A 19,646-nucleotide genomic window follows, 5' to 3' on the forward strand; every position below is an offset into this window, starting at 1 on the left:
AAGCTTGAATATATAGAATGAAGCTTGAATATATAGAATGAAACTTGAATATATAGAATGATCTTTTGAATATATAGAATGAAACTTGAATATATAGAATGAAACTTGAATATATAGAATGAAGCTTGAATATATAGAATGAAACTTGAATATATAGGATGATCTTTTGAATATATAGAATGAAACTTGAATATATAGAATGATCTTTTGAATATATAGAATGAAACTTGAATATATAGAATGAAACTTGAATATATAGAATGAAACTTGAATATATAGAATGAAGCTTGAATATATAGAATGAAACTTGAATATATAGGATGATCTTTTGAATATATAGAATGAAACTTGAATATATAGAATGATCTTTTGAAAATATAGAATGAAACTTGAATATATAGAATGAAGCTTGAATATATAGAATGAAGCTTGAATATATAGAATGAAACTTGAATATATAGAATGATCTTTTGAATATATAGAATGAAACTTGAATATATAGAATGAAACTTGAATATATAGAATGAAGCTTGAATATATAGAATGAAACTTGAATATATAGGATGATCTTTTGAATATATAGAATGAAACTTGAATATATAGAATGATCTTTTGAATATATAGAATGAAACTTGAATATATAGAATGATCTTTTGAAAATATAGAATGAAACTTGAATATATAGAATGAAACTTGAATATATAGAATGATCTTTTGAATATATAGAATGAAACTTGAATATATAGAATGAAACTTGAATATATAGAATGAAACTTGAATATATAGAATGATCTTTTGAATATATAGAATGAAACTTGAATATATAGAATGAAACTTGAATATATAGAATGATCTTTTGAATATATAGAATGAAACTTGAATATATAGAATGAAACTTGAATATATAGAATGAAACTTGAATATATAGAATGATCTTTTGAATATATAGAATGAAACTTGAATATATAGAATGAAACTTGAATATATAGAATGAAACTTGAATATATATAGAATGTATGAACCTCATTTTTAGAGATGATGTGTTTCTGAATTCTCTGCCTTTACAAAATGGCATCAGCTGAACTATTTCAGTACTTTTTAGAGCTTGACAACTGTTTTGCGACAGCTGTTCAAACTGCAAATGGTAGAAATAATTTGAATTTATACTATGTCACCTTGAAGAACACGTTTTCATTATTGCAACATTTCTAGTGCTCATGAATAATGTTCAACAAAATGTTTCTGGGAGAAGATTATGCACACTTCTTGAGGGAATTTATCAATCACTGATGGAGATGTCAACTGAGCTAACACTTCGAGCAGAAGCTGAAGCACATGTTATGGGCTCATTATATCATTCTACATCTCAAAGAGGAAGGTCAAGGTAAGTGATAAAAATGGAAACAAATTCATTCATAATGTGTATGGCACTTGAAAGAGTCAAGAGATGGCAAACAAGATAATGAATGCAAGAAATAAGAAAGAAGTTAACATATTTCTTCTTTTGTTTCTAACTCTTTTAGGTACAACATACCAGCTACTCAGCTGACTGACATGCGAGACTTGGGGTTTAGTTGGATGGCCATATCTCAAATGTTGTCAGTAAATGTTGGAACACTGTACAACCACAGGATACAACTAGTGGACTATGGAAATTTGCAATTTGAACAGCTGTCGCAAAACAGTTGTCAAGCTCTAAAAAGTACTGAAATAGTTCAGCTGATGCCATTTTGTAAAGGCAGAGAATTCAGAAACACATCATCTCTAAAAATGAGGTTCATACATTCTATATATTCAAGTTTCATTCTATATATTCAAGCTTCATTCTATATATTCAAGTTTCATTCTATATATTCAGAAGATCATTCTATATATTCAAGTTTCATTCTATATATTCAAAAGATCATTCTATATATTCAAGTTTCATTCTATATATTCAAGTTTCATTCTATATATTCAAAAGATCATTCTATATATTCAAGTTTCATTCTATATATTCAAAAGATCATTCTATATATTCAAGTTTCATTCTATATATTCAAGTTTCATTCTATATATTCAAGTTTCATTCTATATATTCAGAAGATCATTCTATATATTCAAGTTTCATTCTATATATTCAAGTTTCATTCTATATATTCAAAAGATCATTCTATATATTCAAGTTTCATTCTATATATTCAAGTTTCATTCTATATATTCAAAAGATCATTCTATATATTCAAGTTTCATTCTATATATTCAAGTTTCATTCTATATATTCAAAAGATCATTCTATATATTCAAGTTTCATTCTATATATTCAAGTTTCATTCTATATATTCAGACTTTGGTTGGAATATATATATATATATATATATATATATATATATATATATATATATAATATTTTCCTAAAGGGCATTCCATAATATATATATATATATATATATATATATATATATATATATATATATATATATATATATATATATATATATATATATATATATATATATATATATACACATATATATATATACATATGCATAGGTTGGTGCAAAAGATCAAAACATTAGCCACAGTTTTGTTTGTTAAGTAGGCTGAATTAGAGACTTTAGGTCCAGTGGAGATGTTATAAACCAATTACAGGACAGTAGAACTCATTAACAGGAATGTTTAATGTAAAATAAAAATGCCAAATCTGTACTTGCAGAGGACACAGTGCACAAAAGTCTGATGAACTAACTGTTGACCTTCATTAAACTGCATCTATAATTGGAACGGTAAATCCTGTTGGCAGCAAAGGATGCAGTATGTTATAGTTAAGAGGCAGAGTCCATAGATGGGTGACAAAGAGAGATCACCCTGCTCCCCTCAGCTGTAGGTGAAGGAGAGCTTGAGCTGTGAATCTATTGTGCAGAGAGTGGGCAGAGCTTTTTCACACTTTCTTTTAAATAGTCATTTCAAGAACAACACAGTGACAGTGATTGTGTTTAAAAGCTCCAAAAGTTTAAAATACACTAAACACAGTTATTATTTCTGAAACCATCGTTATAAACGTCTGTCTTTGGATTAAGGTGCTGTCCAAAGAATGCACTCAGTGTCCCGGTGCCAGACAGCACAGGAGACCCACAGAGATGCCAATGCCCCAACAGGGCACAATATATTACCGGTAGAAGGACCTTCACTAACTTTAATTATGTCCCTATAGAACGTAATTATATATACTACTATATAGGCCATCACACAACTAACAGTGAGCAGGTCCCTTTCAACTGGTACAGACCAGGTGAAGCATTTTTATCGTAATATATATAAAAGCTGTGTTAAGTTTAAAGCAAACCAAACATTTTCTACTGCTCGAACTTCACACCGAAGCTTTAATCTGGGAAAGCATGGGCTGGCTTTTACAGCCACCAGAAATGCATCCCTATAGAAGGCTGCTGCTGTGACTGGCTGCACCTCCATAAGATAGCCTAGAAGCTCTTTTATATTTAATTTCAATGTGTGAATTGCATCATATTGTTGTTAAATCAGGTTCATCAAACTTTATCTCAAAGGAGAAATTTTTATCAACAAAAAAATGGCATAATTTTAATTGGCCCAACTATTTCTATTATAAGTAGATTAATCTCTTAATCTCTTGGACTGTTAATTATCGTGTATGACTGACGTAGTTCTCATAGAGCACTTTAGCTTCTTACTTTAATCCATTATCACAATCCTGTTTCTGTTGACTAATTGTTTTAGCTCCAAACTAGATCTCCTCAGACTTTGTGTTTTACTGTGAACCAACATGTAAGTTATTTGGTGCTAATTGGCAGAATGGAAAGAAAAGGTAGCTACGTGGAGCATTTATCTCCCTATAAATAGCAGCGTTTAAGGTTTCTGCAGTTGGTTTTTAGGTTGTTGAGGTTGTTTTGCCCCACGTTGCCACATCATACGTCCTCACCTTCCTCCTGCTTGTGCTGCTCCACTGGAACGGCCCCCAGAAAATCTGTAAAACACAAGCAGCAGCCACATTAGCAGCAGCAGAGACGTTCACTGATTAGGAACAGATGTTCCGCTTTACCACAACATCAGGGAAAATGCTGACCCACTAATAAGCCCCCGGGTGAAACACGGCAGGTGCTGGAGCGCCAGGCAACATCCTGCAGATTAAATTCCCCCCTCAACACCAAGCCCCCACCCAGCCCCTAACTTGTATATCGTATAGCTTTGAACCAGCCCAGTGAAATTAATGCAGGTACTGGGGGCCTTCTTAAAGTTTACCTGTAAAACTACAAAGTCAGGCCTCACACAAACTAATTACAGATACACTGTAAAAATGTCTGGTGGGAGGGGAAGGACGTCTCCGGGTCTCTTCTGCTCCTGCTGAGGTTTACAACTACAAGAAAACAGCCAAGTCAGCTGATTATCCCTTAAACTTTCATTAATGTGGAAAATCTTCCAAAGGGGAGGCAGTGATAGATGTGTTTTTTATGACTGCAGAAAGGTTTTGTAGTACTAAAGGGCATCATCATGACAAGCCATTTTACTGCTAAAGAGAGAAGGGTAATGGTGTTCTTATGACTCTGTGGCAGAGATTAACGTGCCCGGGGTTGGACTATACTACCAGGTCAAAATGCTTCTAAAGTATTTTTGCTTAAACCAAAAATAAGGAGAAAAAAAATCAGTACTCAGGTCTTTAATTGAAGTAAAGACACAGAGGAAATCGGAAAATGTAATTTATTTAAACCAAAACATACTTACAGTATCAAAAGTAAAAGTATCGTTATATACATCAATAGACTGTCGGTGTGATAAATAGTTAAAGATATGCTGATGTTAAAAGAGGTCTTTTAGTTGTGTGATCTCTGTGAGCAAAGGAACTATATTTGTCAGACGTTCAGTATGTAATAAAGTAGATGACATCAAGCTTTAGGAGTTTAAAGGGCATCTAGTTCACCTTCACTGGTCTAATTGAAAAATGTTGTATCTGAAATCTCAAAATTAAAAAAACAAAAAAACAAAAACTGATGTAAATGGTTCCTCGACTCATTAAATTCTCAGTGAAATATTTCCTAATATCATAGATGCAATTTATGAAAACTCTCACCTGGTAATAAAACAGCTGCTAACAGGAATCCTGTGCGGATCAGGGAAAGCGACGGTCGCCCAACACGTGCCATTTTCTGTTGTTTCTTTGTGCTTCCTGGGGGAAAAGGCAGTTAACAATATTCAGAGTGTTTGCAGGCTGAACTTCTGGAGACATAGTCTATTATTTCAATACGACAAGAGTCTTATAAGAATTTTATTATTTTTGGGAGGTTTTTTTGTCTTTTTTAAGGCAATTTTTCATGTAACTGATAGATATGGAAATCCTTGAGAAGACAATGCACTTGGAACAAAGAGAGCGCTTTTATTTAACTTTCTGATGCCAAGACAATGGAGAGGATTGAGGACATGCTGTAATAGAGCTTTTCAGAGATTAACGAGAGAAATAAGATGTCACTTCTGAATATCAGAATATCAAATAAAGCAAATGAACTCGACAATTCAAACAGCCAAAAGCTTGAGATGTTCTCTTGGATCGATGCGTGGAGAGCTGCTTAATTACATCTGTTGTTCTCAAAAAGACAGATGGCTTCTAAAAGTTGGACAACCTCACTTTTCTAACAAAGACAAGGCAGATGAGACTACAAGCGACCACTCCAGAATTATGAACTCCAGGGGTTATTATTGGCCCTTACCTGCAAAAGGTGTTGAAGTTGTGGCCTCTTGGTCCAGCAGCTGTCTTGGGAAAGGGGAGGGGGCTCTCTGCACACTGGTTATCTGAGCTGTCTAAACCTTCTACCTCTTTGCTCTCTGTACGGGCCGGACACACACGAAAACATTTTAAAGGCGCTCTCTCGATCATTAAAAACAAAAAGGCATGTGATACAGTTTGCCCGCTCCAGGATTGGCTCCTGTGCTGCCACCCATCCAACCAATAGGGGTCCTGTAATTATGAAAGGTGAGAAGTATGACAGTATAACTGCAAGGTACCATTTAGAGCTTCTTTCCTCACAGTTTTGGAATTTATTTTATTTTAAAATAAAATAAATGGGAAGGTGTGAATGTGAAAGGTAGTGTAAGTGGGGCACTCACAGAGGTAAACCTTAAGAGACTTTAGAGCTTGAGGCACTCCTGGTTTTCCTGGTACTTCCCAAATATACTCTGGAACTAGTAGATAAAATCATCCTCCACTACTAAGGGAATGAGTCTCCTGTGTTTTCTTTTCAAGCTTTCTCTCCCCAGGAACAGCTTTTCCTGCAGAAAATTGACTGCAAATAAAAAATATTTCTACTCTGTTGCGTCAGTGTATTGACTAATGTGTGAGCAATATTTGCAGGATGACAGAACATGACTCATTTCACCTCAGTGACGCAATGCAACATCCAAACAGCAACAGTTGCAGCTCATTTGATAATGTTTGTGAACCTCCCGTGAGTCTGTGGTGTCAAAAGTCTGCACCCAGTCAGCTGTTTTATACTGGATGTGAAATCTGCTGCTGGAGAGAGAAAAAAAAACCCAGAACCAAATTCCTTCAGCCAACTCTGAATGGAGATTTTAAATCTTACCAACCAGAGTGATGGTAAAAAGGGTGGTTTCATATGTTAAATACACATCTTTTAGATGATTAAAAATGCTTGCTTTTGTTGCACAGGCATATTTTCTGCTCTGAAACAGCACAGAGGAGATGTAAGCCATTAGGACAGGCAGGTCTCATACAGAGAGCTACTAATAAAGTAATCTGCTTCTGCTGTGGAGACAGAGCCATCAGGGCCAGCATGCCAGCAGCACTGCTACATGATCCTGATGCTTGGATCATGCCACGTAGCCGGCACAGCCTGCAGCCTGTGTCAGTGGAATATATATATACTGGATTTGGGAGCTATGGAAACGGGAAAACTGAGCTTAAAAGAGTCAAACAACATAGGAAGCTAAAAAACAACACAACTCATTGAACTCAGTGTACTTAATTGTACTTTTTAGAAAGCTTTTTAAATAATTTGTGTGTATCCATGACTTTAGGCCCTTTACTTCAATCATTTTTCTGTTTTAGCTAACCCTTAAAAACTGTGACCATCTTCCATTCCAACACATCACTCAGGTGCTCTACTGGATTTGCAATCTGGTTGCTGCTGTGTTAACCTGCTGGAAGCGGCCATTAGAAGATGGATGGGTGCACTGTGGTCATACAGGGATGGACATGATCTGCAGCAATACTCAGGTAGGCTGTGGTGTTTAAATGATGTTTAACTGGTGTACCAAGAAAAGCCCATGGATGCACGGTGGGATCGATCCATGCTTTCATGCCTTTGACATTCAGTTCTGACCCTACCATCCAAACGTGACAGCAGAATTTGACACTCCAATTAAAGTCACCTAAATCGTTTTTCTTACTCATTCTGACATCATATATACATGCTGAAGTGCTATGATTTGCCACCATGTGATTAGATATTCGCTACTTGATATTTGTGTTGAAGCAATTGATTAGGCATACTTAATAAAGTAGCCTGTGATTATATATACATACATAAATATATGTTGACAGAGAGACAGACCGAGACTAAATCAAATTACTAGGTTGCCATTTATTTTCTAAATATTTTCTGCATTCGCACAGTTTGTTCTCAAGGACAAGTGACCATCTCGCATGACTGACAGTGACTCAGCCTTGGCTATGATCCATGCAATTTGCACATTTCTGAATTACCAGGTTTGTCACAGTGGGAGGCAAATTGCTGTCCTCTTCATTTTAAAACAGATCTGCCATCACAACAAGTCAATCTCTGTGTCTGTGTGGAAAATATACAGCAACTTAAGAGAAATTTGGGGGGTAGGGGGGTGGGGAGCCAAGAAAGTGCTTCTTGTGAAGAAAAAGCTCATTAAAAAACATAGAGCCATGTTAATGATGATGCCTGTCAGAGGTTTTTACAATACTTTAGCTGTGCTTTGAGTTACTCGTCACACTTAAAGAACAACAGCAAATTTTTGCCATGGTTATTACCACATTTCAAACAGAGTTCATACGTTAATGCAGCACAAGAAAGAAGCACATTAATGGATGAGATGATACCAACAGCTTCAGCTGTTTTAAAGTTATAGCTCAAAGGAGTCGGCGTTTAAATCAAATGAAAGTCTTGAAGCAGTTTTTGGTTAAAACCTTTAACAGGCATTATGTCCGGTTAGAACATTTCTTTTTGCTTCAAATCTATGATTTACTGCGAACATGTAATTTCAGCTTAAAGTATCTTAGTAACGTGAAATCTTGCACAAACATTCCTTTACTGGATGAGGAAAAACATAGATGAGCCCCTTAATTTTTTGGTTTGGTTAACCTTTGGCTCCAGGCACAAATGTGGAAAGAAGGCTTCAGAGGGAGCTGTGAGCTCTCAGCTATTGAATGTAATATACATTAAAATATGACCTTTCGGTCTACATCATCCTGCACACTCTGAAATTCCTAAATGTGTATATTTTGCAGTGAGTGGGCAGGATAATCACAAATGTGCAAAGGTGTTTTAATAAAGCTCATGATTTCATTCTGAGACTTTTGTTAGTCACTGTGCCCCTTAAGCCTGTGTTTCATTTCATTTCATTGGAAACTTCTTCAAGCTTGATGTATTTTGCTGCTTAATGCACAATTACCAGTGTCTTGTATATAACTATTGGACATCCCTCTGCTGACAGCACACTTCTCTGTTTTTCTGAATCTGTACAGCCAGCTTTTAAAAACCTACAGTTTGCATTTTGTGTTCTTCAGAAGCTTCTTATCAGTCTCCAACTTGTGCTGAATAGTAATAAAACCACATCATGCTGCTGCCCACCACTGAAAGCATACAGTAGGTGACCTTCAGATCAGCATTCTCATCCATGCTTATATTGAGGTAGTCTCTCTTTATACAGCTAATTTTGGAAATGATAAAATCCACATGACATCCACACTGAGAATAATAACTGCTCTGTTCTCTGTTGCATTGCAGACATTTCTCCAGTCTCTCTCATCTTCTCTATAAAGACTGTAAGTACACACACAGCAGTCTGTGTGTGTACATAAGTATACATGTAAGTGCTTCTCCAAAAGATATCATATCTCTGTGTCTTTATTGGTGTGAACTTTGCCTCAAGCTCCAGTCTCCTCAGATTAGTGAAAAACCTCAATGAAGTCCATTTAGTAAATTGGGTGTCTTTATTAATTAATAATAGAGACACTTGATGATGCAAGAGTCCCAGAGCTTTCATGCTCAAAGGCATGACGTTGAAGGTAATTCATTGCCAGAGTATGCTTTTGGTTGCTGGATTCATTTCAAAATTACAAGCTCACATAATGTAAGTTGATGTTAACATCTGACGGCACAGACTGTTCCTGTTGAGTCCTGTTAATATTTGCTTCTTTGACCGACAGTCATTAGGAGAGGGGATGTCTGATGTGAGAGCTTCACCAAATGTGGAAAAAAATGAGGTGTCTTACATGGATAAACTGCTTAGCTTGCAGATTAGTGCCACTGCTGGAATGAAACAGCTTGCTACATGCTCAAACATTCATTTTGATCGTTCATATCAACAGCTCACCTTTTCCTGTGAAGCCAAAAATAACTGTTATCTGCAGCTGATGTAGTGTCTGGCTGAAAGTATTGAAGCCATCAATCAAAACAGATTTTTCTAAATGTCACTACAAAGCAAGACGGCGCTGGATACTATTAGACATTGTTTGCTCAGATCTCAGAGCAATCCAAGTACAGCTCAGGAAGGTACTTTTTAAATGTTACTGGTAAAATGTGCACTCAAAGCTTTTTAGTTTGTCAAAACTGTTTGCCATGTACTGGGATGCACTTACACAGTAACATCTCTGGGTAAAATGATGTCAGTATGTATGGAGAAGGTTAACAGTGGGTGCCAATGGCCAGAAAGATGCTTTGGGATATCTTTCAAGAGGTCTAGATAATGATTCTTGGACATAGAACTGTACAAACTCTGTTTTTGCCTTATAAACTGTATTTCCATGAGTGTTTGCACATCTTTCAGTAAACCGCTGCAACTGTTTTTCCTGTTTTCATAGAAGAAATGAGGGGCGCAAGACTGCACATTCCTGTATTAGCTATCCTTGAAAGTCGGCATTCTACTACATGGATTGTGCTAACAATCCAACTTGTGACTGAATACTTTAAATGTGCATCTGTTAAAAATGCCAAGTGTGCCATCAGTACAAAGAAAGAAATCTCAGGGTTGTTTTTGATCAAACAAAGCTTTGCATCAAATGCCCTGCTGATGTTGACTCTTGTTTTTCACTTATGCTGGACCTAGCGTTACTTCACCAGTTCATGTTGTTCATAACCCAGGCTGTCAGCTAGCTGGTACACCTGTTTACATTATCAATACAAAACTACCACCTAAAGTCAAATCCAGTTTTATTTTTTGCCCTAATGTGGAGTACATGTTGTGAGTCTTTGTTGTGATAAGTGCTTAGGAGATGTACTGCATTGTGATTACGTTAGCAGAAGACACAAAATGAGCTCTGGAGTGAGCACAAACGTCACATCATTTGAATTTTCATAGACAGTTAAGGCTTTCTTTTTAAACTTACATTACAAGCCATTCACACATGGGCTGTAAAAGCTGTTAAACTGAGAAAACCTTCAAACATAACCTTTAAACATAATACTGCAAGAAAGCATGTTTTCATTTTTTAAGCACTTTAAGCATCTAGAAAGGCACAATCAGTACTGCTACAAAGTTAATCGTATACGCTGATGTATATACTGGTTTGTATGACTAAAGTTCTACTTTAGAGGTTTTTGACTGTGTTACACCAAAACAATTGCAGACAATAGGAGACAGATTTAAAACAAGAACAGAATATGATGATGATTTTCATCTTCTTCCTGCTCCTTTTCATGCATGGAAACAGTGTTACTTTAATTGAAAGGAAGGTTGTGTATGGGAAATGAATTACTGCTGTACCATGTGTGAAACAAAAAATTTAATAAATAAATAAATGACACATTGTCATTCAAATCATTTAAGGCATTTTGAACAGCTCATCATTTATTACATGCCATCTGCAACATGTTTATGGGTAACAGCGATTGGTGCCATTTCCTTGTATAGGTGCTGTGTAATTACACCTCTAACAGGTGTTCTCAAGCGCAATGAAACCTGCAATCCAGCTCAGAAGCCGTGAAAGGCATGAACAACATAGAAGCTCATAATTTTAACATACCATATCTCTGCAATGTTAAGAATTTCACAACATCTGGAGGTAGGGGGGTGGGGGGTATAAGGAAACCTGAAACTAAGAGAAATATGGAGGGAAATTATATGTCTTTTGACTGTAAATGGTTGGTTTGCGGGGATAAAACAGTGAAAATATTATCTATTGCTTCTTTGGAATCTGTAATCTCTCATGAAATTACAGAACAGAACGTGTCTCTTTATCAGCCCGGTTCCATGAAGCGAGCTTGCAGATTGATGTTGGTTTGAAGGACTTCAGGGTGATAAAAGTGAAGGATCTGTTAGGTCGTGTACAAAGTTGCCTTCTGGTGGATCTGATCGTTTGTGAGGGCAGAGGTCGGCAGGAGAACCGAATGAGCAAGAACAGGAATATTTGTACATCCTTGATTTCTGCAGGCCAGCCATCCTTATAGTCAACACTCACTAGAACCCAGGTGCTGTTTAGTGGTTAGCAGTTAATGCAGGCAATGCTAAATCTGTCATGAATCCTGGGGGTTTGTGCTTGGGTTTGAGTTTTGTATTTAGAACTCTTGTGTTTGAGGTATTTTGAGTTTTATATTCTCTCAGCAGTTGTTCCTGGTTGATCCATATGTGGGTCCTTGAGTTTTAAGTTTATTTCTACCTCCCCTTTGTACATCTGCTATAATGTGAGGACATTTTTCTGACTGGCTCCACTTGCCTCCTTTAAATAAAGGAGCTAATTCTGTACAATAGAGATGGAAACTTGACAACAGGACACAGTTTTGTTTTTTGGGTTTTTTTACTTTAATTTGTCACCTGCTTATACTTCAAAGTAAACTGGACATGTTTTTGTTCTGGATTCTTAGTTCAAAAACAAGAAATTTACATTAATCTTATGTGAATCTAGTTTTTTTTTTTCCTGTAACATCGGCAAGTATCACTAAACTCATAGGCAAAATGAAACCATGACAAGGTTTTTCATACACTGGGCCTTTGTGTGGTTGTTTTGATAAATTAGCCCTACTTCAAAAATCCTATTGTTCAATCCCTGCAAAAAAGAAAGAAAGAAAGAAAGAAAGAAAGAAAGAAAGAAAGAAAGAAAGAAAGAAAGAAAGAAAGAAAAATCAAACCTTTCCTTGCCCAGAAATTATACTAGACCAGGACCAGGGCTGTAGCTGAGTAGCTTGTATGATTTTTTCTCATTTCAGTCAGGTTTTCATGAACTGCACTTGACTGAAACTACCCTTCTTTTAGGGTAGCTTTCTAGGCTTTCTTATTCAAATACCTCATGACTGCCATCAAGTCTTTGTTAAATGCTAATTCCCTACAGTTAAATTCTGACAACGCAGAGATCATCATTGCTCCAGATAGTGAAAACAATGCTTTGGGTCTCTAGGCTCCTTAAATCTAGCTTGCATCATCATCCTGGACAGCTCTGTCTTTAGACTGACTCTCCTCTTCTTTAAGCTGACTCATTCCTCAGTTTTTCATATAGAAGGAGGACTTCAGTGTTATTTTTAAGGTCAATTGATGCAAGCGTTGATTCTTTTTTTCTCACTTGGAATATTGCAGCTCCATATTTACCTGTCGTGTCTTAATGTTTAAAGCTTTGAATGGCAATGGGCTCTAGTGTATTTCTGAACTTTAATTGACCTACTACCTCTTCTAACTGGTCCCTGAGGTCTTCAGAGCAGAGATTTCTGCTGGCGCCTCATACTCGCTTTAAAACACATGGACATCGGGCCTTTTGAGCGGTGGCTTCAAAACTCTGAGTTGCCCTCATTTCGGCATTTTATTGCTTCAGAGGTAGCTTTTTAAAAAAACTGTTAAAGGCATTTCTATTCAGACAGGCATTTGAATAATCTGAGTCTGACCTTCTTCGTGACCTTGCTCATTTACCTGTTTTATTGTTTTTGTTTTTTCCTTTTGACCCAAGTGACCCAATGCCCCTGCTTGTGAAAGGTAATTTATAAATAAACTTTACTTACTTTACAAAGTTTTGAACTGCCATGAACCAACCAAGCTCATGGGCAGAGGCCCAGCTTCAACTCTCAACAATCATAAAGTATGGGTTTGCAGGGAGCCAGCTGAGATGGTTCAGTCATCTGGTAAGGACTCCCTCTGTGTGGGGTGTTTTGGGTACATCGAACTGGAAGGACACTTTAGAACACACTAAAGTGAAGAGTTTGTGCCTCTCTTGGGTTTCCTCCAGAAGAACTGAAGGAGCCGACTGGGAAGAGGAAGGTTCTGGGCATCTCTGCTTAGACCCAGACCTCATTAAGCAGACAAGAATGGACTGAATGCATAATGCACCTAAAATAATAAATTGATTATTTGATGAAATAACTCCCTGATAATATTTACTTTTATTTTTGTTAAGGAAAACCTGTGTTATGCGCTGCACCAGTTCTCCTGACATTGTTTGTGTTTATTATTGAGGTCGTAGAGTGTGTGGTGTCACTACTGCATTAAACTGAAATAATTTTAGTGTTTTGCTGAAACTGAAAACAGATCAACTTAATAAATAACTACTTATAACAAATTTGTTGTAAAATAATTGTGGTGGTGACTCATAATTTAAATAATCATGTATGGTTTTCTCTTGAATTAAAAAGTAGAATATTGTAAAGAATATATAAAATATATGCACAGTGATCTTTAAAGATTGATCTGATGTGCTTATATGTTTTGTTTGTGTCCTGGTCCTGTGTTTGGGGGCTTTTAGGTTTATATTTATAAATCACAGTTTATTTGGTTATTATCTTTGATTTTAGTTGTTGGAGTCTTAAGTTTACAGTCCAGGCTTTCATTACTTAATGAGTCTCAAATGGTATTAGGTTCATGTTTTCCTCTGCCTCTGTTTAGTTTGTCTCTAGTTGATGTTTTTCTTTAATATTCCTGGGTTTTTCAGTGCCTTTGCATTTTGCATCAGATTCATTATCATGCCGTGTTTAGTCTTTGGAACTCTTAGTTTTTAATTCTTTCTACTTTTGTGCATTTTTCTTTTTTATCACTGAATCAAAGTTTAGGGTTATTATCTTGAGATTTCAAGATCTTTTCCCAGAAGTTTGTGTAAGTTGAAATTCTGAGACACCTGACTTAAAAATGTTGAGTTAGTAACCTGAAATGTGGACTTATGGAGTCACAGCTTGTATTTATAAATCTGTGCGTTAGTTTATTCCACATTTCCTCATTGCTGCTTGTATCTTCTTGAGTAGTCTTCATTGTTGTGTTATGTGTTTCTCTTTTATGTTCCTACCTTTTGTACATCGTTGTGTTTTGTCTCATGTGCCTTGCGTTTGCTTTGCTGTGTCTCATTATCAGATTTGGTTGCGCTGTGTCTTGTTGCTCAGGTGTGTCCACGCTGCCTTGATTGCCTTCGTGTGTCTCTCTTTATTCTCTGTTTGTTTTGTCTTGAATGCTCAGAGACACTTTTTAATTCTGCTCTTCAATTTCTGCGTTTAGATTTTTGATGGACTGAGTTTCTTCTTTTTTAATTTCTGCCTTGAGAGTCTTACATTTGGTTCCTACCATTCATAATATTGAATTTTTCTGATGTAAAAATAAGAATACCACAGATTTACTACCTTTTTTGGCCTTTTTTCTGACTTAAAGATAAAGAAAGTTTGATTACCTGAGTTTTTGAGGCATTGTGTTTTGTCAACACAGACCTGAACAATTTGCTGTTTTCAAGCATCTCATCAAACAGACACAAACACTAAAATCTTAGAATAAGATGGAAAGCAGTTTTAAGCTAAATCACAGCCATCATAATATAGACAAAACACATGGCCTACAACAAGAGACAGATGACAATGTTTTCCCATGGCCAATGCACCAGTTGCACTACTTGCCCAAAGATATGTAGACAAATTTTACTACTATACCTTGAGTCTTTTCCTTTTTCAAAATAACTTCATACGCTATATTGTGCAAAATAGCTCTGCAAACTTTTCACCTTAACTGGAACTAAAGGGAATCACCAAAACCATGAAAACAGCCACAGGCAAAAGCAGCTGTACACTGTCAGACTGTATCAACCTTTTTCTTAACGGATTAACACGAGCGGCAACAACAAAATTCTATTCATTTCTCCAACCTGTCTAATTCAATTTTAAAGTTGCCAACACAATTTAATCATGCAGGATTAAACATGCGAGAACGTTGCTGTCAAACTAGATTTCTTTTCCTCAAAGAAATCTTTGATACTGCTGTTTTTTAAATTACTCAAATAAATAAAAGCTTCTTGAAAAAAAAAAAACAACTTTAAAGCTTTACAGCAACTACAGCGCAATTGAGTTATTTTTCCACGGAGCTCCTGTAGACTGGATATTTCCTGGCAAATTAGCACAAACTGTCAAAGCAGTTTTATTTCTATGAATGTGAAAGAATGGAGCCAGTGTGACACTGATTGTTCAAATTAATGAACATTTAAAATCCCTTTATAAATGTAGGCTGCGGATTGGGAGCTGCTTCAATGGGCCTGGAGACAGTTAAGTGGAACACGTCTCTATGAGAGGGGAATAAAGACCGCCACACGAAATGAGCCTCATGCAAAGCACATCCACAGAGCTCCTGCTGTGAAGCCTGCGTGGAATCTGTGTCGCATATGGAACGAAGTCGTGGCTGTTTGATGTAGCAGCGCCCCGGGACAGAATTCACGTTAAATTATAAGCCACAGTTTGTAAAAGGGGAAGGCGGGGGACAAGGAATGTTTTGAGGCCAGTAAAGAGATTTCCTGCCGTGGAACAAGCAGCACTCTTGATGCCCAGAGGTGAACGAACATCATGCGCTGCCAGATTCAGTCGGCCCTGACTGACGTGTTCCTCCTCAGTTCTCTTTAAATTACATGACTGGCAAATGCAAACAGTTTTCTGAGAATTGTTACACTAGAAGGTTATCTAATATATTTTTCCAGAACTCCAGACTAATTAAACCGTTTTGGATAATCAATACTGTAATCAGAGGTTCACCCTAACAAATTCTCCGTAAGATCAGACTATGCACTAATCAGAAAAACTGCACAAAATTCAAGAGCTACATCTTAGATTCTATAGGTCTCATTTAGCAGGTTAAAGTTCGGGATGGTACCATTAGAAAAAGACTAAACAAGTATGATTTGTTTGGACAGGTGGTCAGGAGAAAGAAGACAGCAGCACAGCTTTGATTTGCAAAGCTGCATCTGAGTAAGTTCCTTTATGCAGATGAGGCCAGAATGGAGATGTTTGGCCATAATGCACAGCACCACATTTAGCAAAAGCCAAACACAGTATATCAGGATAACCACCAACTGTCTGGGGTGGAGGGGTGATTATTCAGGCTTGTTTTGCAGCCGCGGGGCCTTGGCACCTTACAGTCATGTAGTGGACCATAAACTCCTCTGTAAACCAAAGGATTCCAGAGTCAAATGTGAGGCCATCTGTCTGGCAGCCAAAGCTTGACTGAAATTATGTCATGCAACAGGACAATGATTCCGATCAGACCAGCAAATCAACAACAGAATGGCTGGGAAAAGTAAAGCATCAAGGTCTGTGTGACGCTGAAGCCTGACGTGCCTTTCTGTGAATCTTCCCTTAGCCACTAACAAAAATGTAGTTTCTGGTACAGAGAAGAACCAGTCTGCATTTCATTTATTTCATATTGTGTTATTTTACCACTTAATATTGAAGTGCACATTAAAAGCAGATTTGTTTGCTGCACTGTCTGATACAGAAAATAAGTTCTTTGTTTTCTATTGTCCTCTTCCTCATCCTCTGGGAGTTGCACAGTACTTTATCTAGAAGAATAAAAACAGCATATTGATTTTGTAAATGTTGTATGGGTGATGCGCAAAGACACAGCTAACTGTTGACATATGAACCATTTAAATGAGCAAGTTGGTTGGGAGACAGGAGATGAAAAAACATTTAATATTGATAAACTGTAGTCTGTTCCTTCCACCCACAACATGTGCGACTGGAACAGTGTTGTGAAATATCCATATTTTAGAATTCTATAAATGGGTGGATGCTCGATATAACAAATAAATCAAACTTAAACTATGCATATTTCCAGTTCTTTGACTGATATCATAGTACAGCATGAAGGGCAAAAGGCCTCCTCAGTATCTGGTGGTATGAATTCAGTTTGTCAACCACACACCTCACTGGCCAGGAGGAGATGATTCATACCCTGCAGTCCACCAGGAACAGAGTGCATCATTTTATCTTTTGATTCCAATATAAGCAAAGATTTGTGTGTGTGTGTGTGTGTGTGTGTGTGTGTGTGTGTGTGTGTGTGTGTGTGTGTGTGTGTGTGTGTGTGTGTGTGTACACAAAAACCCACTAGAAGCATGAACTGCCTCTTTATTGGCAGCCAGGTCCATCAGCAGTCCTGTGGTTCCCCCAGCCTGCCAGACAGCAAACATGCAGCTCAGAGGCACAAAGTCAGCCAGCAGCTCACCAGCTGGGCAGCCGCTAACGCTAACAAAGTGTTTAGCTAATGTTGTCTTTATAATTCTACCGTGGTAAAAATCTGCCAGCACAGTCCTTTCTTTTAGTTTCTTTTATATGTGATTATCAGCAAACTAACAAAGCTTTGTTGAATGTTGTTGCTGGATTTCTTTAGTTTTATCACACTGAGTACAGCACAGAGTTTCAATGAAAACAGTTGCTTTTCTAACTTTATTAGGACTCACAGGGATGGATTGTTCATCGATCATCAGCATTAAGCAGTCATCACAAAGCTTTGATTAGTAGTTAGCATTAGCCAAGCTAGCTGCCTGTTCACACACAGCTAGCTGATAATTAGCCACAGTGACCAGCAGCTACATTTTGATGCCACAGTGCACAGGCAGCCAACTCCCAGACAATGTTGGCACAATGGTCGCACTAGAGCATTTGACTAAACACAGTTTGATGCTTCTAAAAATTTATTTTTGTCAACTTTTAGCATGAGCAAAGTAAAGCAACAGGCCTACAACTAAATTTGGCAAAGTGTGACCCCAATGTGAAACTGAATAAGAAGTGAGAGTGTAAATTGCATCCCTGCAAATTCTGCCTTAGCCATTTAGTTCATCTTTTTGCGCATTACTAAAAATGAAGGCAATGGTCTCAATCGTGGTCTGAACGAGATCTGTATCCATCTAATATTGCAGGTACTGCAGTTCCTGGAGTGGCCACTTGAGACTTGCTCCAAAACGGATTTCTGCGGTACAGTCCAACTTCACAGCATTTTTAATAGTTTTTATTATCTGTAGTTAAATTCCCCTTCAGTACAGGGAGTGATTATTGATGTATTTATTGGCTAACATCTGTTTAGATACCATTAAAGATGCAGGTGTTTGATTAACACCTGTATATCGGTTTTCAGTCTGCTAAGCTTCAGCTCTATAGTTCGCGTGACAGAACCAAACTTTTTGGCTGCCACGTTTTCCAAATTAATTTCCAAGTTCTTTCTGGCTCTGATATTGTTTGGCAGAGCAACTTAAAAAGCTAAAAAAGCTTTTTAGCTTTTTAAGTTGAAGGCTGGAACTGAATCAGAATGGATCAAGGGTGAGAAGAGGGTTCATCTCGTGCTGTGGGCAGAGGTCGTCTCATGTCCTTCGTTCTTTAAGGGCTGCACAAGTGTTGTTCTTTCACTCTTCACAGCCGAATGACTGTAATAAAGAGCTTGAAACTAATGCAACACACTGCTGTCCCTCCCTGTACCTTGTGTCATCTTTATTTTCTTAGTTTCCACTTCGACTCAGTCTTTAATGTATATTGAGCAAAAGACCGAGGGAGCCAGAGGCCTCTGTCAGGACCTATTAGTTATCGAGACACAGCACAAACACAGGAAAAAGAATGACAGTGACTGCGTAGTTTGATTCATGGTATCAAAAATTTAGATGTCCTCCTCGCACAGGCAGGAGAAAGAAACCCCCTCTTTCAACATAAGTCCCTGATCTTTAACAACAGGGAATACTCATTTTAATGTCTTTATTTCCTCAGTTATAAGACGAAGAAAACAGCCAACAACTTCTTCAATTCTACTAATTTTTAATGATTAAAATAAAAAACAGAATCTCTGCTACTGTTCAGTAGAAAACTTTCGTACTTCTTTTGCACATCACTGCTAATCTCATAAGGTTCCTTCGGCCCTGGTTCAGGAAGAAGCAGCAACACCTTGTCAAAGGAGGCTCTTCACCTTTGAAAAGGGTGCCCTTTACAAATTCTCTGACATGCCTGTGCGACACTTTTCACATTTAACAGCATTTTTGTTCTCTCTTTCACTCTGAAGTCAAATATTTCTATGTTCTTCTCAAGCTTTTAAGTGTGTGTGTGCATGATGTTACTGCAGCGATTCAAATGAAAGCCGCTGCAGTGTCTGACCACATAAGCATGACAGAGGAGGAAATGTATATTTTGTGAGGAAGCACTTCAAGCACTGAGAATGAGACCACGGGGAAATTTATAAACACA

General features: G+C 37.1%; 1 protein-coding gene across 3 annotated transcripts in view; it reads right to left on the reverse strand.

The window, feature by feature from the left end:
- Nucleotides 1-17,798, reverse strand: part of and2 (actinodin2) — a 21,888-nt gene extending 4,090 nt beyond the window's left edge. The window contains exons 1-4 of one of the 3 annotated variants that reach the window (XM_080907018.1): nt 17,530-17,798; nt 5,715-5,829; nt 5,081-5,176; nt 3,935-3,979 (exon numbers count right to left, since the gene is read on the reverse strand). In XM_080907018.1, the coding sequence (XP_080763144.1) occupies nt 3,935-3,979; nt 5,081-5,153 (118 nt within the window). In that variant the 5' untranslated portion in view covers nt 5,154-5,176; nt 5,715-5,829; nt 17,530-17,798. Of the gene's footprint in view, nt 1-3,934; nt 3,980-5,080; nt 5,177-5,714; nt 12,258-17,529 lie in introns of those variants that run through there. The other 2 variants (XM_080907017.1, XM_080907016.1) reach the window with 2 other exon arrangements.
- Nucleotides 17,799-19,646: the final 1,848 nt, after the last annotated feature.

Source organism: Rhamphochromis sp. 'chilingali', assembly GCF_963969265.1.
Source record: "Rhamphochromis sp. 'chilingali' genome assembly, chromosome: 16".
NCBI lineage: Eukaryota > Metazoa > Chordata > Actinopteri > Cichliformes > Cichlidae > Rhamphochromis > Rhamphochromis sp. 'chilingali'.